Source organism: Coloeus monedula (genome assembly GCF_965178545.1).
Source record: "Coloeus monedula genome assembly, chromosome: Z".
NCBI classification, from domain to species: Eukaryota; Metazoa; Chordata; class Aves; order Passeriformes; family Corvidae; genus Coloeus; species Coloeus monedula.
The window spans coordinates 45,777,115-45,795,573 of NC_138822.1; the positions used below are offsets into that span (position 1 = coordinate 45,777,115).

General features: G+C 38.7%; 1 protein-coding gene across 1 annotated transcript in view; it reads left to right on the forward strand.

Moving 5' to 3' along the window:
- Nucleotides 1–18,459, forward strand: part of DAPK1 (death associated protein kinase 1) — a gene marked incomplete at its 3' end in the record, with an annotated part of 86,627 nt that overhangs the window by 34,257 nt on the left and 33,911 nt on the right. The window contains exon 3 of the mRNA XM_082300902.1: nucleotides 8,539–8,760. Within this exon, the coding sequence (XP_082157028.1) occupies nucleotides 8,539–8,760 (222 nt within the window). The remainder of the gene's footprint in view (nucleotides 1–8,538; nucleotides 8,761–18,459) is intronic.

The following is an 18,459-nucleotide window of genomic DNA, read 5'->3' on the forward strand; positions in this document are numbered from 1 at the left end:
CTTCTCATCTCTTTCTCTCTCCTCCTCCCCACCTCCAATATAACTATTCTTCTAAAATTTTCCATACACTACTTGGAACAATACAATGCATTTAAGAATTAATAATAAACAACAGTAAAAAATGTGTATTTTTCTGAGATACCTTATTTAGATCTGTCATACATTTTTTTATCATGCTGTTATGTCCTCCCTTAGGACTACTGGCTCTTCTGGGTATCTGAGAAAACAGTGAAGAAAATCACTTTTCTGTAGGCTTACCAAACATCTAGAGGAGTCTGTTAGCAAAATAATGAAATTACAGAAATCGGCAGAGCAACAGAAACCTACAATTTCATCAGTGTTGTGTGCTGAGGTTGACAGCACAAGAGGATTTCTGCAGGAGATAAATACATAGCTAAAAGGCATGATGATGTATTTTTAAATTAACCAAACCACAAAAATATGAGGCCCAAGCTTTAAAATGCTGGAGAAAAGAATAGATTGGACAAATGCTCTACTTCTCCGTGTCTGTTTTCAGCTGTAATAGAGTTAGTTTTCTTCTTAGGAACTTAGTAGCTCGCACAGTGCTGTGGTTTGGATTTAGCCTGAGGATAATGTTGGTAACACACTGAGGTTTCAGTTGCTGCTCAGTAGTGACTACCCTAAGGCAAAGACTTTTCAGCTTCCCATGCTCTGCCAGCTAGCAGGTGCACAAGAAGCTGGGAGGGTCTGCTCAGCCACGACAGCTGACCCAAACTGGCCAAAGGAATATTCCATACAATGAAAATCATAGCCAGTATATAATCCAGGGAGAGTTTTTCCATAAGAGAGGAGCAGTCACTGCTGGGGGATGGATTTGGGCATTGGTGAGTGTGTGCTGAGCAGTTGTATTGTGCACTGCTTCCCTCTCTTGGGTTTTACTCCTCTCTCTCTCTCTCACCCTCTCCTTTCCATTGCTATTGTTATTGTGATTGGTATTATTAGTTTTTTTTTTTTTTTTTTACATCATTGCAGCTATTAAACCGTTCTTATCTTAACCCTTGAGCTTCAAATTTTTTTCCTTATTCTCCTCCCCTTCACACCATGGAGGGGCTGGGAAGTGGTACTTGATTTCCAGCTGGGGTTAAATCACAGCACCATAATTCTTTATTTTCTGGTCCATCATGCAATCTGACTTCAGTTGCACAAAGTTGTGGTAGGTAGTTTAGTCTATAAATACTCTTAAAAACTGAACTTACCCCACTGCTTCTTACACTGCTTTGAAAACTCAAATTCTGACTGCTTCATGTGGTCATCTGTTATGGATACGATCAAAGTGCTTCTACAAATTTAATTAAAAAGATAACAGTTACACTGTTCCAACTGTCTTTGAATAGGTAGTACAACAGAAGTTCTAATTGATCTGTAGAGATGAGAAAAGTATCTAAATAAATTATACAGTAATAACAGAGTTCATTTTGAAAGTTGGGGGGGGTTTTGCTTAAAATATTATGTAAAGGAAGAAATTTTTTTTATACTTCATGTATTTTGGTAAAACAACTTTAAATGAAATATTTGATGTATTCATAGTGAAGGATAATCAAACTTAGAATCACATACATTGAGTCACTATGGTGGAAATCACAGTACTTTTGGAACTTTTGGGAAAAAAGTTATTCTAAGTCAAAAATAAAGAAAAATCATTTAAAAGATGTGGAGTTTAGAAGTGTGTAAATTCATCTGTGCATAACAAGGAATTTGGAAATTGGGAATTATCAGAACTCAAAAATACCAGGTGTCAATACATTTGCGTTTTTTATAAATCTGATTTTCCCCTTTGCTTCCCCTTCCATGCTGTTGTTCTTTTTGTCTTTGCTGCTCTTCCAAAATAATTCTAAGTAAAGTGTATCAGCATGAATTATATTGATGGGTGTAAATTGCAACTTTGTTTTAACCCCGCATCTGTTGGAAATGTACTGCACAATTGCCCAACACAATTACTTTCCTGCCTGTATAGTTGCAGCACTCAACTTTTTATAGTTTTTACAGTCAAGTCTCGTTTTCTATACTAGTAGTACTTGAAAAAGCCAGTTCTTAACAGTGATCTCTGTGGTCCACCATCAGATTCCAGCTGGTTTATTCTTCTGCTTAGTCACTCACATACAATTCGAGGAGTATTTTTTCTTTAGCTTAAATGCTGTATCATGTTCAACTCCTCTTTTTTTGCTTTAATACTGCATTTTTCATTTGACTCCCAAAAATACTACTTCTGTTACGCTATGGCCACCATGCCGGTTCCTGTAACAAGTGTTTATGTGCAGCCTGAAACAAGTTTATGGTGATCAATAGGCTTCAGGTGCTTCCAGCTCCTTCTCCTACCAGGTATATAGATGCTATTCCTTCATATTACCAAGTAGTCAAGTACTTTGAGTGCTGCCACTTGGACTCAGTGTGGACTGTGAAAATGCATTTGCTCACCACGACCACAGAGCAGACACCTCCACTACCAATTGAAAGGTGTGTGTCTGTGTCAGCACTGGAAGTGCAAACTTGTTACTTATATTGAAAACTGCTTTTTCAGAGCTGTTAAAATTGAAAAATATAGATATAAATAGACTAATAATTATATATTATATTATTATATATATAATAATCTATAGATATAAATAGACTGTTCAGTGTCCATGTGTCTTTCCTGGATCTTTCAGCTGTCCTGTGATGTTCTCATCTTCATATTCTTTGTTATTTCTTTTCAGAGCTCTCCAGTACTTGGAGAGCTGGCAGATAAATAGCATTTCTAGCATTCTCTCAGCTTCTGTGCTAGAGAATTAAACACTGTGGGGCAAGAGAAGGAGCACAAATATGGTGAGCACTGTACTCTGACTTTCCTACTTTCAGAGTCTAAACAAATATGGTAGGACCTCATCAGTCAGTCCTGCAGCCATTCCTCACCTGCCTGTACTGTTTAGTTTACTGCAAAATTAAAAATGTGATTTGGGAAAAGAGCCTTTATGTTCTACAACATTCCCTCTGTGGGAAAAAGAAGATAAGTGCATGCATACTTAGAGAAACTGCCTGAAAAGAAGCCTTGTTTTAGACTATCCCAGTTTCTTTATCTGCCAAGATAAATGAAGATTTTTTTTTCTTGCACGCAGAATGCTGGTAGCTGACACTAAAGCTGCTATTCCATACAACAGTATTCTAAGACAACAGGTTGTCTTTTTAGTGTGCTACTCATGAAAGACAACTGCTCCCCAGTCGCATTTTCATGTAGTACTCTATTATCCTGTCAACCAAGACTTACCCCAATTTTGCAAGACCATAAAGAAGAGAGAGGAAGGCAGAGAAAAAGTTTGTGTCCAAACTGTCTTTGCAGCAAAGCTGAAAATATTATTTTTCTTTCTTTGGAAGGTAGAGAGGGACTTAATGTAGCTATAGCCCTTCAGAGTTTGTGGACAAGTCTTCCTCTTCTTTGGAAAATCTTGGATACTGCTGCCTCACCAGCAAGTCTCGGGAGAGCATAGCAGAAGCAGGTCAGATGCCTTTGGTGACAGACAGGGCTAATGGATAGCTGTGGTTACTGATGGAGCTGACTGATGCTGGGATGCTTCTGGGGCTGCACATCCCCTGCTCCACTGGTCTTCCCTGCAGCAGATCTCTGAGGAAAGACAGAAGTGTGTACAGTATGCTAGTAGGTGTTCTGTTGGAGAAAACAAGTAGTTCCCTCGTTAAGTTGCAGTTTCTTTCACAGGCTAATCTAATAGTATTACGTAAATCTCTTTCTGTTGGATTAGCATAATTTTAAAAAGGGAAGTAGTCAAACAAATAGTAGAAGTAGTTGAATCTCAGTACATTGTGTTTTCAGAGTTCTGTACTGAACACCAAATTTTTAAATAGGAAAAAAGTGCCTGCATGTCAGAAACATACTCAAGCATCCTATTACTCTGATGGCAATTTAATGCCTTTTCCTTACTCCTATTTCCCACTCCCATTAAACTTCGGAATGCAGAAGATGGCATGAAAAATCGCCCCATTCTTGGCCTGTTGTGGCAATAACTACTAGAAAATTGGTCCCTGGCAGTTACTGGGACAGTTGACCAACTCTCTGTCCAGCTTAGAACTCTTTCAATGGTTTCTTGGGGCAAGAATTTTACTCCCCACAGAAGAAACTAGCCAGGAAGGGCTGGAGCAGACCGCTGGGAGTGGGAGGGAATACAGGGTGTCAGCCACCCCTAATTGCTGTCATCATCCTTGTGGAAAAAATGAAAGGACTTTTTTGTGTTTTCCCTTTGATTCTAAACCAGCTGTCTCTGAATTTAAAACATTCCTTAATTCATGCTAATGAGTAGTTGTTTTGTGATCCCATTAAGCCAGGACCAATAAAGGTTGACATATAGGTGTTTTATTGGTGCTTCCATCCCATATCTGCATAACTTTTGCTTATACATATATTTATTTTAAAGGGCAGTGTGTCTCATGATGTAAAAAGGATGCAGAAAAGTCATGATTAGGTAATGGGTAAGTACTTGTTCTGAAGTGAGTCTGAAAAATCACTGGATGTGGAGGTATGCCAAGTGTCCCAAAAAGAGCAGGTTTAGGGTAGTAATTAAGTGCTGCTTGAGTAAGAATTACAAGATCACAAAACAAATTACTATTATTAGCAGAAGTATTTGTTCTTACATCAAGCTGTCATCCTGCCTTGCTGTTTAACCTGATTCTGCCACGTGGAAAAAAATGATGTCAGATACTTTATTAAATGTGAATTTGTGATTTACTTAGGGGAGAGAGTGCAGGGTGGTTGGTGTAATTTTCTCCTAAAACGGCAGTCATTTTTTGACTCCATGCACTTTAAATCTAACCTACAAAAGCAAGAGATCTTAAAAAACTAAAGGGCTTTTCTGGCTTTGAAGATGCTGTATGAATGAATGCTGAATCTGAAAATTTGGGATCTGTGGGAGGATATTACTGGATATTCTATGAATGTTATATGCCTGTTCAAAGCTGGTTTATACCAGCTTGTTGCTGCAGTTCTACAAGGGGAAGCCCAGTAAATACCCTTTGATTTATACATCTCCTCTGCTTTTAAAACAGGAGTTTAGAGAGAGTTGTAAAATGGTGTGGCTTAGGGATCCCAGGCATGAAACAGCCCCTTTGATTGCAGCTGAAGTGTGATCTGCGTGTACAGTGTTTAATAATAAACAGCTAATTGTGCAGTTATGTGCTGAATAAATACCACAACAGCAACAATAAGAAGGTTATTTGGTGTATAACTGACACTTACTCAAGATACTTGTTAGTTGATAACTTTCTTGCAATCTTAAGCAGTGTCACAGATTTTTGGAGCCTCACATCCTATTAACTGTGGATGAGACCAGTCTTTAAAGTTATGTGGTTTTAAACAATGTAGTGGACTTCTGCTAACACTTTTATATTGAATAGTGATAGATCAGGGCATCCTTCCAACAGGTTGTTGTGGACAGAAAATAGTGAAAGACTGAAAAAACAAATTGTATATCTCAGAAGAGAAAGAGAGAGGAGATCTACTTGTCTTACGCACCCCCCTTTGTTCCAGTAGGTCAACCTCATGCTGTAACATCACAGTTGACTCATTGCCAAAATAAGATTAAACAGTCTTAGCCTTAAAGGCATCAGAAGCATGAAATGGCTTTGGGGAATGATGTAATTCAGATATGAATAATACCATGGAAAAATCATCAGCACAGACAACTCTTAATCCCCACCAACTTTTATAATTAAATCTTCTCAGATATCAGAATATATTGTATGTCTGTGTAGTTCAGATTTATGTTTTTGCTTTTTTACTCCAGAGCTGATGTTAGATGTAATTTTGGTTTTAATATTATATTTTGGGGTTGGTTGTTTCCGGGTTTGTTTAATTTGTATTGTAGGGTCTGGGGGTGGGACGGGGGTGTTAGGGGTTGGGTTGGGGGGAGGGTTGTTTCTTTTTTGTTTTGTTTTGTAGATTTTCTATAATGCAGTAGCTTTTGCTAAACTTACAGACTGAGCATTGGTAAGAAAGTGGTTAACCATGCAGCATTCAAGCCTGTGGATGAATCCTAAGCAGAAATATTTTTCTTCCTATATCAGGCATCTAGACTTCTAGCCTGAAAGCTTTTGACTTCCTTGTAGTCCATGAGCTTGAGTTTGGAGTTGTGATGGTGTCTACATCTGTCTACTGCTCCACTTTGTAGTGTCTCTGAAGCTGTGAATTTTCTGGGAAACTGACTGCTTTTTAAATAAAACTTTGTATCTCTGTGGAGATGTGCGTGCTGTGGGGGAGAGTGTGAGACGATCACTTGCTTTTCCCCCTGGGAGCAAGAGCCACAAAGGCTGTGTTTTCAATTCAGCTGTGAAAATACCTCTACTCTGGCAGTCCAAAATTGCTCATACCTTGGAGATCAAACTCAGAGGCACTGTTGCAGGAAACGTTTTTGCAAAATTGGACTGAATCAGGCAGAAAAGGCTGGTGAACCTTAGGACATCTTGTCTAGCTCTCTGCTGCCAGTTTAGGCTGACACAGGTATTCCAGTGGTCTTTCCCTTTCAGTCACATATGATTGTCTTACGTGTTAAAGAGCATCTCTGATTACACTAGCAGTCTGAGTCCAGGCAAGTGAAGCAGGTCTTCAAGCCTGTGTGTGACAGAGGATATGGTGTGATCTGAAGCACTGCTCTGTCCACTGCAGTTTGTAATAATATTGTGGGGGTCCCCATATGGTAAATCCGATCCTTGAAAACTTTGTGTGGAATTGGGAGCAGGTGGAATTTAAGGCAAAGTTATTTTTCACACACATAACATCTTCTCACAAGTTCATGAATTGATTTCATTAAACAGTGAAGAATGAAACTTGAATGGTGATCATAATACTGGAATAAATATAAACCTCGGCTTAAGACTGTTGACTTAAGACTTCTCTCAAAGCTTACTTCTCTCACTACCCATGGCTGTATTCAAAGGTTTCCCAGGTGGTGGTGCCTACTCTATAGTGTCTTTCTAGGAGTTCATAGGAGAGGTCCTGTCTTTGCCCTGCCTTCTATGAGTGACAGTCATTTAGCCTTGCCCAACTGCAGTACCCAGTTCAAGTTTGTCACTCAGGATACTGTGTAGGGTCAGAGTAGTAATGGTGGCATGAAATGAGTAGATCTGAATGTTATACAGGTGTTTGAGTAGTCAAATCTACTAGGGCTAGCTCTGTTCTAAGTCTGGTTTAAAGAACAGCTTTTCTTCAGTTAACAGCGTGGGCTAGCTTTGAAAACTGTTCTCATTAGTATCATTCTGTAATTCTATGATTCCTTCATATGGTGAAAAAAGCAGGAGCAGAATTTCTAGAGAATCCTCAGCGAGAGATTAGGGAAACTTAAAAGAAAAACCAGTTTTAGAAATCCTGTTCTTGCTTTAACTCAACATTGGACTCCTGGAGATACTGATCTAGATCAGCATGTACATCTAGCAATAGCAGGCTTGTACATCAGTGATAGTGTGCTGGAGTCAGCAGCTTCCTGGAGTTTCTTCTGGTTTGTAAGACAAACACAGGTTTTTGTTTCTCAATGCCTCAGTACTCTTCTCATCTTCGAACTTGTATTTAACAGGATGATACAGTAACAGTTGATGCTTTGAGAGGCTACCTAAATACAGACTAGACAAGAATAAGGGAATAAAGGTAGGTATTTATTTGAAGGGCCTTAAAATGTACCCCCTGGGGAGCCAGAGGCTATTGCCAAAATGGACCCCAATGTGGACGACAGGTCACGAGTTCTTCACACCTTTATAGGTTTGGTTCATTTGCATATCAGGGTTAATTCTCCAATTAAAGCTTCAGTTTAATGATGTAATTTCCCCTCAGCTTGCCCCGCCCTTTAGAGGCTTTTGGTTTACTTATTTTGGGCCCAGGACAGTCTGAGTGTCCTTGGAGAACAGGCCTGGAGAGGCTTTGTTATGTCTACCTGGCATGAGAGAGCAGAAGTTAGCAGCCTACAAGAAACTTCAGAGTTACACACTAGGCAGTACAGGATTTGAAAAATATGAAAGTTAAAACCTAAAGCACCACAATAATTCTTGATACTACTGTATTTAGTCAGTGCTTTAAAAATCTAAAGCAGTGTCATGAAACTGTTTTGTTTTAAAAACTTTTTAAAAAACAAACTTGAGGATAGAATAAAGTGAATATTGACAAATCATATAGATTGTAAGAAAATACAAATTCTCCCACGTGCAGAAGGAAAAATGCTCAACATGCATATGGAAGGAGAAATCCAGAAACCATTACTTTTGTCCAGTAATCCCCAGTAATCAAAAATCCAGTGGTCCTCACTGATAAGGTGTTACCTTTTGCTTACAGACATGGTGAAATGTGTACATTTGTGTGATACAAAAGCCATATATTAAATTACCTTTCCTGTCTCGTCTAGGTTTTTTTCAGATATTGTTCTAGATGGCATAAAAAGGGGCAATATACTTTAGTCAAGCAGAATTAAAAGCTGATTTCCCCCACCACAGTAAACAGGCTTCTCTTAACTCTGAATTTTCTTGAACTGAACAGTCATCATCTATTTTTTTTAGTGGGCAGTTTGCCGTAGTGAAAAAATGCCGGGAGAAAAGCACCGGTCAGCAGTTTGCAGCAAAATTCATCAAGAAAAGGAGAACGAAATCCAGCCGCCGTGGAGTGAGCCGGGAAGACATCGAGCGAGAAGTTGGCATACTAAAAGAGATTCGACATCCTAATGTGATTACACTTCATGACGTCTATGAGAACAAAACAGATGTCATTCTTATTCTGGAACTGTAAGTAACTCTAGAGACCCATGAAGGAGTAGCAGAATATTTGTTTCTTTGTTTTTCAAAAACAGACACTTTGAGAATTGCAGTGATTTAATGGAAGTTCCTTATCATCCCAAAAGAAAATAGACAATAGCCTTAGAAATCTTCATTTCTAAGTCAGTGTTGTAGCTTCCTGATTTCTACATATATTTTTCACTCTGAATGCACTACAAAGTTTTAAAGAAATAATCAGCATCTTTAGGATTTTTTTTTTCTGATTGTTACTTTAATCACTGTTGGTGTTACAGATCCAGAAGAATAGCCTGGAACTAAATAAATTGATTTGAAGATAAGAGCAGAGAAAAATAGAGATTCCAAGTGAAGATTAATTTAGCAAATTTTACTGTGTTCTATATTGGTGTAAAGTAGCCTCAGTGAATGCTTTTTCTCTTTTTCTAATGCACATAGAACAGAATTTTCCCAGTTCTCTCTTGCTGAAATGAGAACTGAACTTTAACATTGTTTCATACTGGTTTAGTTCCCAATTTTTCATCCAATGTCATTGCTAATAGGGTGAAGTAAATATGTCAGCAGAGACTACTTCTGCATTTTTTCAAGTCTGGCTTCCAGTTCCTCAAAGACTGCAATTGTAGGAGCTAAACGTTATTCACTTGTTAAGAGTTTGTCAGTGCCTTCTGCTGGAATGTGCATGTCTTTATAGATTGCATGCCTGGCACTTTATTATTGCCATACTTGTTCTGTATTGGTTAACCATGCTTTACAGTTAGTATTTCATGCCAGCAGAAGTCTTGGTACCAGAATCTTTGTGCCTTTTTCATGGCTGTTCATGTGTTTTTTCTTGTGTAGGTTATGTCTTTCTGTTTACTAGCTTTGATAAATGGTATTTCCACTTACCTTATAAAGATACTTCAGTTTTGCATGGTTTCAGTAACCTGTAGGTTTACAGTATAGATTTGAAAAGAAACCTGGGAAGTAACTTTTGGAGTTACTTCTTTTCTATGGTCTATATATGCATGATAATACTTTGTTATGTTTATGCAAACATATTTTTATACTTCTAGTCCAGCATATGATGGTTTATTGTAATAGTTGTAGTCTGGCTTGGTTTTTTAGTTCCAGTTGTACACACTTGCATTAATTTGCCAGATTTGGATAATTTAAACAAGTCTTTTTTTCCAAACTAAATTATCATCCTGTATAACATAGAAGTTCTTTATATTCTTACTGCTTCTGGGTTTTGCTCAGAATTCTTTGAAGTGTGATGTGAATACATGGCAAAATTAGTGTGATGCTTCTTCCTCTCCCCACTTGATACTAAGTCTCACGTTCTCTTGCCCTATAATCTTACTGTCAGAGTATTGTTGCTTCTGCAGCTCTTCTGCTCTGTAATCTGTCCAGATGAAATCAGGCCAGTGTCTGTACTTGAAAGCTGTGAGGGAGACTTGGTAATCAAAACAGTGGTAGGAGAAATGGGACTATTCCACCCACCCCCACTTTGCACATGGAATGGGAGCCCTTTTGGCAGAAGGGTTGCTGTGTGTGTCAGTATGTCCCCACTACTGTCCATTGAGCAGAAGAATGACAATCTGCATATTTCATAAACTTGATGGCATGAAGCTCAGCAAATTATTTGCATTGCAATTTAGGTAATTGTTTTGTGAGGCCAGCAATCCATATGTTGTTTCAATCAGAGATTTTTTTTTTTTCACTTTTCCAAACTGCTTTATGAGGCTTTCAAGTTGAAGAAGTGCTATTTTGGATATGACAAAGGTAATGCATTTATTTATTTAGACAGTTGAAGAGGAAAAGATGACATTAGCAATCGCTTTGTAAACTTGAATATGCTAACTGCTACAAAGTTTTGTAGTTCTCAAAATCACCATGATGTTACATAAAGCTATTGAAAGGACAGGATTGTCATTTTAATCGCATGCTTAGGCATTAAATATGTAATCCTTTTTCTCTAATGTTCTAATATTCACATTTTGCCTAGGGACCTACCCTCTTGACAGTCTTTGTTCTTACAGAACAGTTTCATACGAACAGAGGTAAAGCTGCGATCTCATTAAATAACCTGTTTTGCTATCCTCAGAATCTATCCTAAGTGTCCATTTTCCATTCTGATTAGAACATAGTATATCTCCTGGCACTTGTGTTCTGTTCTGACTACAATAATGAGGCAGTATACCACACAGAGACACAATTTTGTATAACTGAGCAATTGCAGCTGCCCTTTTGTTGCCATGTGTCAACATGCACAGTCCCAGGGCAACAGGGTCTATGGCCTGTTCACTATTGATTTTTATTTTCTGCTTCAGCAAGAGCTTTGCCATATTACGTACAGCCTCCTAGACATTTTTCTGCCTTACTAAATGGCGGTTTCTTAGAGGTAAGCAATTGACTGGAGAAGGGGGAATGGCATCAAACTGAAAGATGGTAGACTCAGATTGGATATTAAGAAATTCTTTACAGTGAGTGTGGTGAGGCACTGGAGCAGGTTGCCCAGAGAAGTTCTGGATCTCCATTCCTGGAAGGGCTCAAGTCCAGGCTGGATGGAGCTCTGAGCAATGTGTTCTAGTGGGAGGTGACCCTGCCCATGGCAGGGGAATTGGAACTTGATGATCTTTGAGGTCCCTTCCAACACAAACCATTCTATGATTCTATTCAAGGTCATGATTTATATGCAGGAATATGTGGGCAGTTGGTTAATTATTGCAATGGCAAGGTAGGTCCTCACAGCACGGAATACAAAACAGAGTGGCTATATCCACATAGGTGTTTGGAATTTTTTCTTTCAACTACCTTATATCAGGAAACTGATCTACCAAAAAACCCAAGTTCTATGAAACATTTAATTTATGAAACTTTTAAAACCAAACCCTTCCTTAAAAGATTCAGCAGCCATGCACAAGCATGAGATGTCCTTGAAGAGCCTTACTTAATTGCAGTCTTTTGGTATATTTAGAGCATTCAGACATATTTTCATAACTCTCGGTCTTAGGTGTCTCCTTTCTTGACTTGGAAATAACCTTTTAAATTCCCACTCTGTGAACTCTGTCATCGTCTTGAAAGGAGTCTTATGCATATTACATACAAACTGGAAACCACTGTCTTTTCCTCATCTAACTTAAAACCTTAATAGTTTTCTTATTTTTCCTTTTATCACACAAATAATGGAATTAGTCAGAATTTCACAGTACTTTTTTCTATCCAGCTGCAGCAATTAGAGTCTGTTATATGTTAGCAGTACTAAGTTATTTCTAGTGAGCTCTGCTGAAGCCATCATTTTTTTCAGGCTTCGCAGGCTAGAAAACACAGATGTCTCTGCACAGTGATAATTATTTTTTTCCTCAAGCATGTTTTGCACCTACTTGGTTCCCCTTTTTCTGGCCTTGGATGCATAATTTCTGTCTTCCATTTTATTTTCTCTTTCACTTTATTATGTCTTTATTTAGACTGCAGACATAAACTATACTAATTTTTTGGTTCTTTGTGGTACCTTGGTTATGGTTTATTGCTGCAACACAACGAATAAATATTTTCATCCTATATTCTATAGTATTTTCTTAGAATTCACAAAAACAATGCAGGTAGTCTCTTTTTTAAAAATGTCTTGATAGCAATACCTGACTCCTTTCACTTGGAAGCTGTGGATGGAGTTAGGTTTTCATACTTTTCTCTGCAAAGAACATAACTTCATTTCTGAATTTGAAAGCTTAAGATGGTTAGCTTTTGTCACATGGTTCTGAGTGATGATTATCTGTTTTACATATTTTTAATAAATAGAAAGCTTTGAAAGTACTAGAGTGAAATGACATTAACTTAGAAGCATTTGTACGTTAAATACTAGGATTTATGCTTCATTTGAAAGCATAAACTTTCTTTTAAACTTAGTCCTATGCACCCCATTGTCTCCAAGTTTCTACTTTGTTGGTAGCTTCATATTACTAACCAAAACAGGACAGTGCAAGGAGAGGATGAGACATCCCTGTATAAAAAATTATGACCATTTCATTAGTTGATCATTGAAGAGTAAATAAGGGCAAATAATTATGAGCTCTTTAAATTCCTCTTCTATCTTATTGGGGCTTTAATTTAACTGTTTACAGTTATGCTCTGGAAGAGAGTTATAGCCTGTCTTCCAGAGAAGCTTGAAGTCGTCACAGGGTTTCTTTATTTTTCAGTTGTCTTTTGGCTGACATACCTCTGAGATTTTTGTTAATTTTACCTGTAAGTAAATAAGAAAGTTATTCTCCAGTAGCTTTGCACCAAAATTTGAAAGGAGGATTAAATATTTTGTGCTTCTGGGATGTAACAAGAGGTTAGAAAACCCTGTGACACTAATTTGTAGATCTTGTGCCCCCTTTGGATTTCAGAATCCTGGATTCCAGGCCCACAGATAGATGCACAGAGAATACGTAGCCAGGTTAGAACAAAGGCTTGACAGGGCTGAAAGAACAGGCTCAGAGCCTATGTGACTCTGCCACACACTGAGCACATCTTGAAGGGAGAGTTGGTTTCTATGTGCTGCAGTCCCTGAGCAAAATGCTTGTCCCTCTTGTTTGCTAAACCTGAATGCTCCTCATCCATTAAATCTGAATGTTGTGGATGAGATCAAAATACTAAGGCACTCTGCTGGGCCAAAGTAACCAGCTGCTGTATCCAGATTCCAGGCACTTAAGGAACTTCAGTGATGGAAACCTATATACCAGCAGTGTTTGGGTGCAGGAAAGATTCACAGGAGTGTTCAGGCTTCCCCCTTAGTGGGACTTAACTGCTTAAGTTATAGTCCAGGTTTTGATATGTGTGTTCTGGCTGGGCAATGAGGCCAATGCTTCTTGTTCAGTATAATTGAAGAATTTAGGCACACTAAAGAGAGGATTTCGTGACAGTCAGTGTCTCTAATAGAAGCTGGACAAATGAAAATGAAAAGGCATGGTGATGCTGTAACATGTCTTTGTTTTACTGATAGCTAGATAAATTGAAATGCAGTGTTGTTCAGCCAGTCGGTAGTTTAATGAGCTAGCAGCCCTGTTCTGCTCTTTCAAAATGTTTGGTACACTTTGTACTTCTGAGGAGTGGGTTGGTAACTGCACAATTCATAAAGGCAGTGAAATGAAGTCAAATGTAAACCCTCTTATTCTTACATAAAAAGAAGTAATAATATATGAATCTAGTCTTGGGCTGACAACTGCGTAACTGGCTGTCATACAATACACATTTGACCACAGAACAGGAAAAACATTTCTTTTACAAGCTGACAGAATAAATGTTTGGACTAGAGAAGAATTTAGATAATTTATCAAATTGATTCTGTTTTAAAACTGGAATAAATTGATGGCGTGCTTCTTTAACTTAGTTTATGTTGTTTTGAAATCTAAGCAAGATAAATGTTTCTTCAAGGGGCTTGGGCCTAGATTTTGGGGTTTGTTTTTAGATTTTTAAATCCATTAGAAATCCTTAGATAATAATTAATTATCATGTAGGTGCTATTGCATAATAAGCAGTGTGATCATAGCATATGACTGAGTCATTAAGAGGTGACCACGCTGACTTTGAAGGTTAATTGATTCTAAGTTCCCTGGGTAGGTTCCCATAATGACTTCCTCTGAGATCTGGCGATAGTTCTGTTTCATGGTTAAGAAAGCCTGGCAATTTGCAAAAGCACTATCCAGAAATCTTTTTTCCATGGGCGTGATGTATTTTCTTTCCCAGAGGGAGGTGTGTGGGTTGCAATCACATCTGTCAGCCTTCCTTTGGGAAGGCTGGGAAATGCTTTTACCACTATTGCATTTTATAAGAAAGAATGAAGTCAACTGAAAGCTTTAATTTACTTCTCTCATTTCAGGAAAGCTAGCACTTCTGCCTAGAAATATCAGTGAAATAACACATACCAGATTTGCTCTTAGTGAAAATGTTTATACAAAATACTTCTAAAAACATGTGCTCTGCTACTTTAAAACAATATAAAAGGTCATGCTATAACAATTAAAATAGATTTACTCAGCGCTTATGACTTTCTGTGTTATACATGGTCAATAGTACATTAGAATTAGGTAGGACTAAGATGTGACTGCCGTAAAGCACAATTTTATTGAACATGATATTTGAACAACATATTATGACTGCAAAATTATTACTTCATTTAATGTAAACAGAAAGTTTTTATACAGCAACGCTAAAATATGAATGCTTTAAAGGAAAACAGTATGTGAAGATGAACATGGAGGCTTTGCAGTCGTAAAGGAATTTAGCTGTGACTTAACTTGTAATCAAGTTTCTCTGTCAATCTGAATGGGTATAGGTTGCTGTCCATCCTCTACTTACTAGTATTTTGGCAGTTAGAGTTGTCTTAGGGCACAGAGGAACGGGTCAGGAAGCTGTCTGGTAATTCCTCCCAGCAAACAGAGGAATGGAACAGAACGAAGCTCTGTGCTTCCTGGGGATACCGGGTAGAGACACTTCACAGTCCTGTACAGGAAGAAGCACTGGTGCTTGGTGAACCTCTAGCCTCCACTCCCTTCAGAAAGCATCTTTCTCCATCTGGTGGTTGGGGGCAGCAGTCTTTTAGATGTTGGCTGTGTGGGCTGCTCTGTAGAGGACCAAAGGTGGGCTGGGAGCAAGTTTGTGTGGCTTGGGAAACCCATGCAGTGGTCTGGTTTCAGTCAGGTGTCAGCAGAGAGTTTGTGCATCAGCAACCCCAAAGCCAATTTAGAAACAAGGGCCCGTTGTAATGGAGGTGGAAACAGTGTACTTGGTAGAAGATGATGTTCAAAAAGACCAGCTGAAAGGGCTGATGTATGGAATTACCTGTGCTTTCTTCTTTAGATTAACACTGTTTCTGTGTGTGAGATGGGATGTACACAGGTTCCTTGGTGGTATGGGGCTCTGCTTGCCTTCTGGTTCCACTCTTAAAGGTGACTCTGGGTTACTAAAATGTGCAATGTTTGTGTATTGTGGGACTGTGTTACACTGGCTGAGGCACAGGACTAGACTTGAAAACTCAACAGCATTTTAGGACACTTGTGAAGGCTGCAGTAGCTTACACAGCCAGTGTCTTTACTGGCTTCTTCTAACCCATTTCTTCATCTGTAATATCTGGAAGTCTAGTCAAGATCATCTAGTTATTCTACATATATAATCCAATTACAAAATCTGTGAAACCATGCTCTGCTGATAAATCTGAGGACATTGTAATTCAGTCAATTAATTGTGGAAGTCAAACTTATAAAGGATGTTGAGTGGGGACCTGTATTAACCCTCCATGACTCACTTGAAGATTGCCTTGCAGTGATACAATGGATTTTTGTGTGCCCATGGTAGTACAGCTTAATATCAGACCTTCCTGAGTCAGCAAAATGGTAAGGAATAAGTAGTCTCCTGAAGAGCATGAAGAGGAAGCTGAAAAACACAACCTCCCATGGGGACATGGGTCACTGCCTTACATGTGTGAGAAGGGCCTCTTTAGAGGTTGCTGGGTGCAGAGGGACCTTTCTGGGAAGCCAGGTGTTTCTGAGCTTCCAGGTGAAGCTTTTTATGCATGCTAGTATAACCTTTTACTCATCATTGCTATAAAAACCCTTTTCTCTCATGCCTTATGTCCCTACCAGTAGAAGTAAACAGCAGGAGCAGCTAGATGGGCACTGTGCTTGCCAGCTATGGCAGCACACCAGGGGAGAACACGGGTTTCTGAGCTCGCCCCCACAGCTGAGGAGTTACCAGCAGGAGAATTCACAGTGGCCCCCTCTCTGAGGTGAACCCACGCAGGATCTCCTCCTAGACATCAAGAGTGAGATGTGTAATATGAGGGGGCACACCAAAGTCCCACAGACCAGAGGTACAGCTCCTTCTGGAACAACACTTTGAGTGCATTACAGCCCATCCCTCCTCACTCGCCTACTCATTCAGCAAGAGCTGCCAAGTCACTTAGGGTGGCAGTACTTAAGAATCACACAAAGAAGCACACAACAGATTGGAAAAATCTACCACTTTTTCTAATGAACTTACAGTTTTAAAAAAGAAAAAAACATTTCGAGCTTCTTTGACCCTCAGTTTCGAGATTTGCAAGCACTAGGTATATTACCTGTGAAATACAGATAACATTTTACTGCACACAATTACAAGGCTTATGATATGTCATTAAAGAAATGTCACTACAATTAACCTGTAGCAAAGACAGTAGTACTCAGCAGTACAGAATCTGAATAATTCCAGATAAAGAGAAGCTGAAGAGGCTCTTTCCATTTTACAAATGCAGATATCTCTAAAAGTTGCAAACCTTGGGAATTAAATCTTTCTTTTGGTTCTATAAGGAATGTGTATAATCAGTGATAATCATAGATGACTATTAAGTCATCTTTAAAATACCAACAGGAGTAAGAGCGAGCTTTACCGGCCATAAAGCATGACACCACCTGTGTGACACTGTCACAGTCTGAGACTGCAGGGCGGGCAGCACAGTACTTGGAGAGGGCATTGCTGCAAATGCCTGCCTGAGTGCTTCTCTTGTATTTGTGATTGCTGATGACTGACTTAAGCACCAGCAGGAGCTTTTGCTGTTTCACAGGGTTTTGAGCTGGGTAAAAAGCAGGACCAGATGCAGTCTTTTGGTGCAGTCTTACAGGCTCTTCCTCAGCTGAGGATCCATCTTCTCTGGTTCCCCAAACTGCAATAGCTAGCCCAGTGCCAAACCATGCTGAAGGCATTCAGGTGATGGGTTTTGCTGTGGCTGCTGTAGCCACAGTTAGTCTGCCTGCTCCATGTGGCATGGCTGTGCTCCAGTTTACAGCCTCTCAACAACTGCAGCCAAAATCCACTTGTAAACACATGGAAGCAAGCTTCACGTGATGCTAAGGCCTTTAGTCCAATAACTGGAAATGAATGTCACCGTTCAGTGCAGTGCTGCAGAGATACAGACGTTAGCCTGAAAATACTTTCTTTTTTTTTTTAATTCAGAAGCAAACAATCAGAGAATATGCATGTGTGTCCATTTGTAAGATGCTTCTGACCAGTCTCTGTAAAATAACAAGTTGGATTTAATCATTAGGAACTCCATCTTAATGTCTCTACAACCACAAAAATTTATTAAAATGACCTTGTCCTTCCAGTCTATAATTCTTATATTTTAATGGCACTTTGTTTCAATAATTGCTTTCATGCAGAAAATATTACAAGACAAATAATACCCAAAACAATACTCTCATTATTGTCTAGGCAGCTCAATGAAAGCTTCAAGAACTCATTAAAATACACTTTTCATGCAATTTGCATTACAATAATGCAGATCAAGTCTCTTAAAAAGTAGACATGATAAAGAAGTCAAATGTATTTCCAGAAATTTGCCCAAACTATTTGCCTATTGTTATATGTTAATTGCTGCCTCATGTTTCATAATCAGAACTTTAAATTGTGAACAGATTTTTTTTTTCCCCTGCAGAAAAGCAATAAAAATTAGGGTGCACTTTCTGAATTTGTTTAATATCATTACAATGCAAATTACAGGGGGTACTATGACCATTTTTTGCAATCTGTAAGGCATTTCTAAGTAATACCCCTGCTTTCACAGATGGGAAAAGTATTTTGCCACAGTGAGCAGTCATCTCCTTATATGTCCTTCAGCTGAAAGGTGTTTTTCTTTTATTTAGGAATAGCTGTAGTTCTGTTTCTTATCACTTCAGTATCTCTTTATGCTGTTGACTGAGT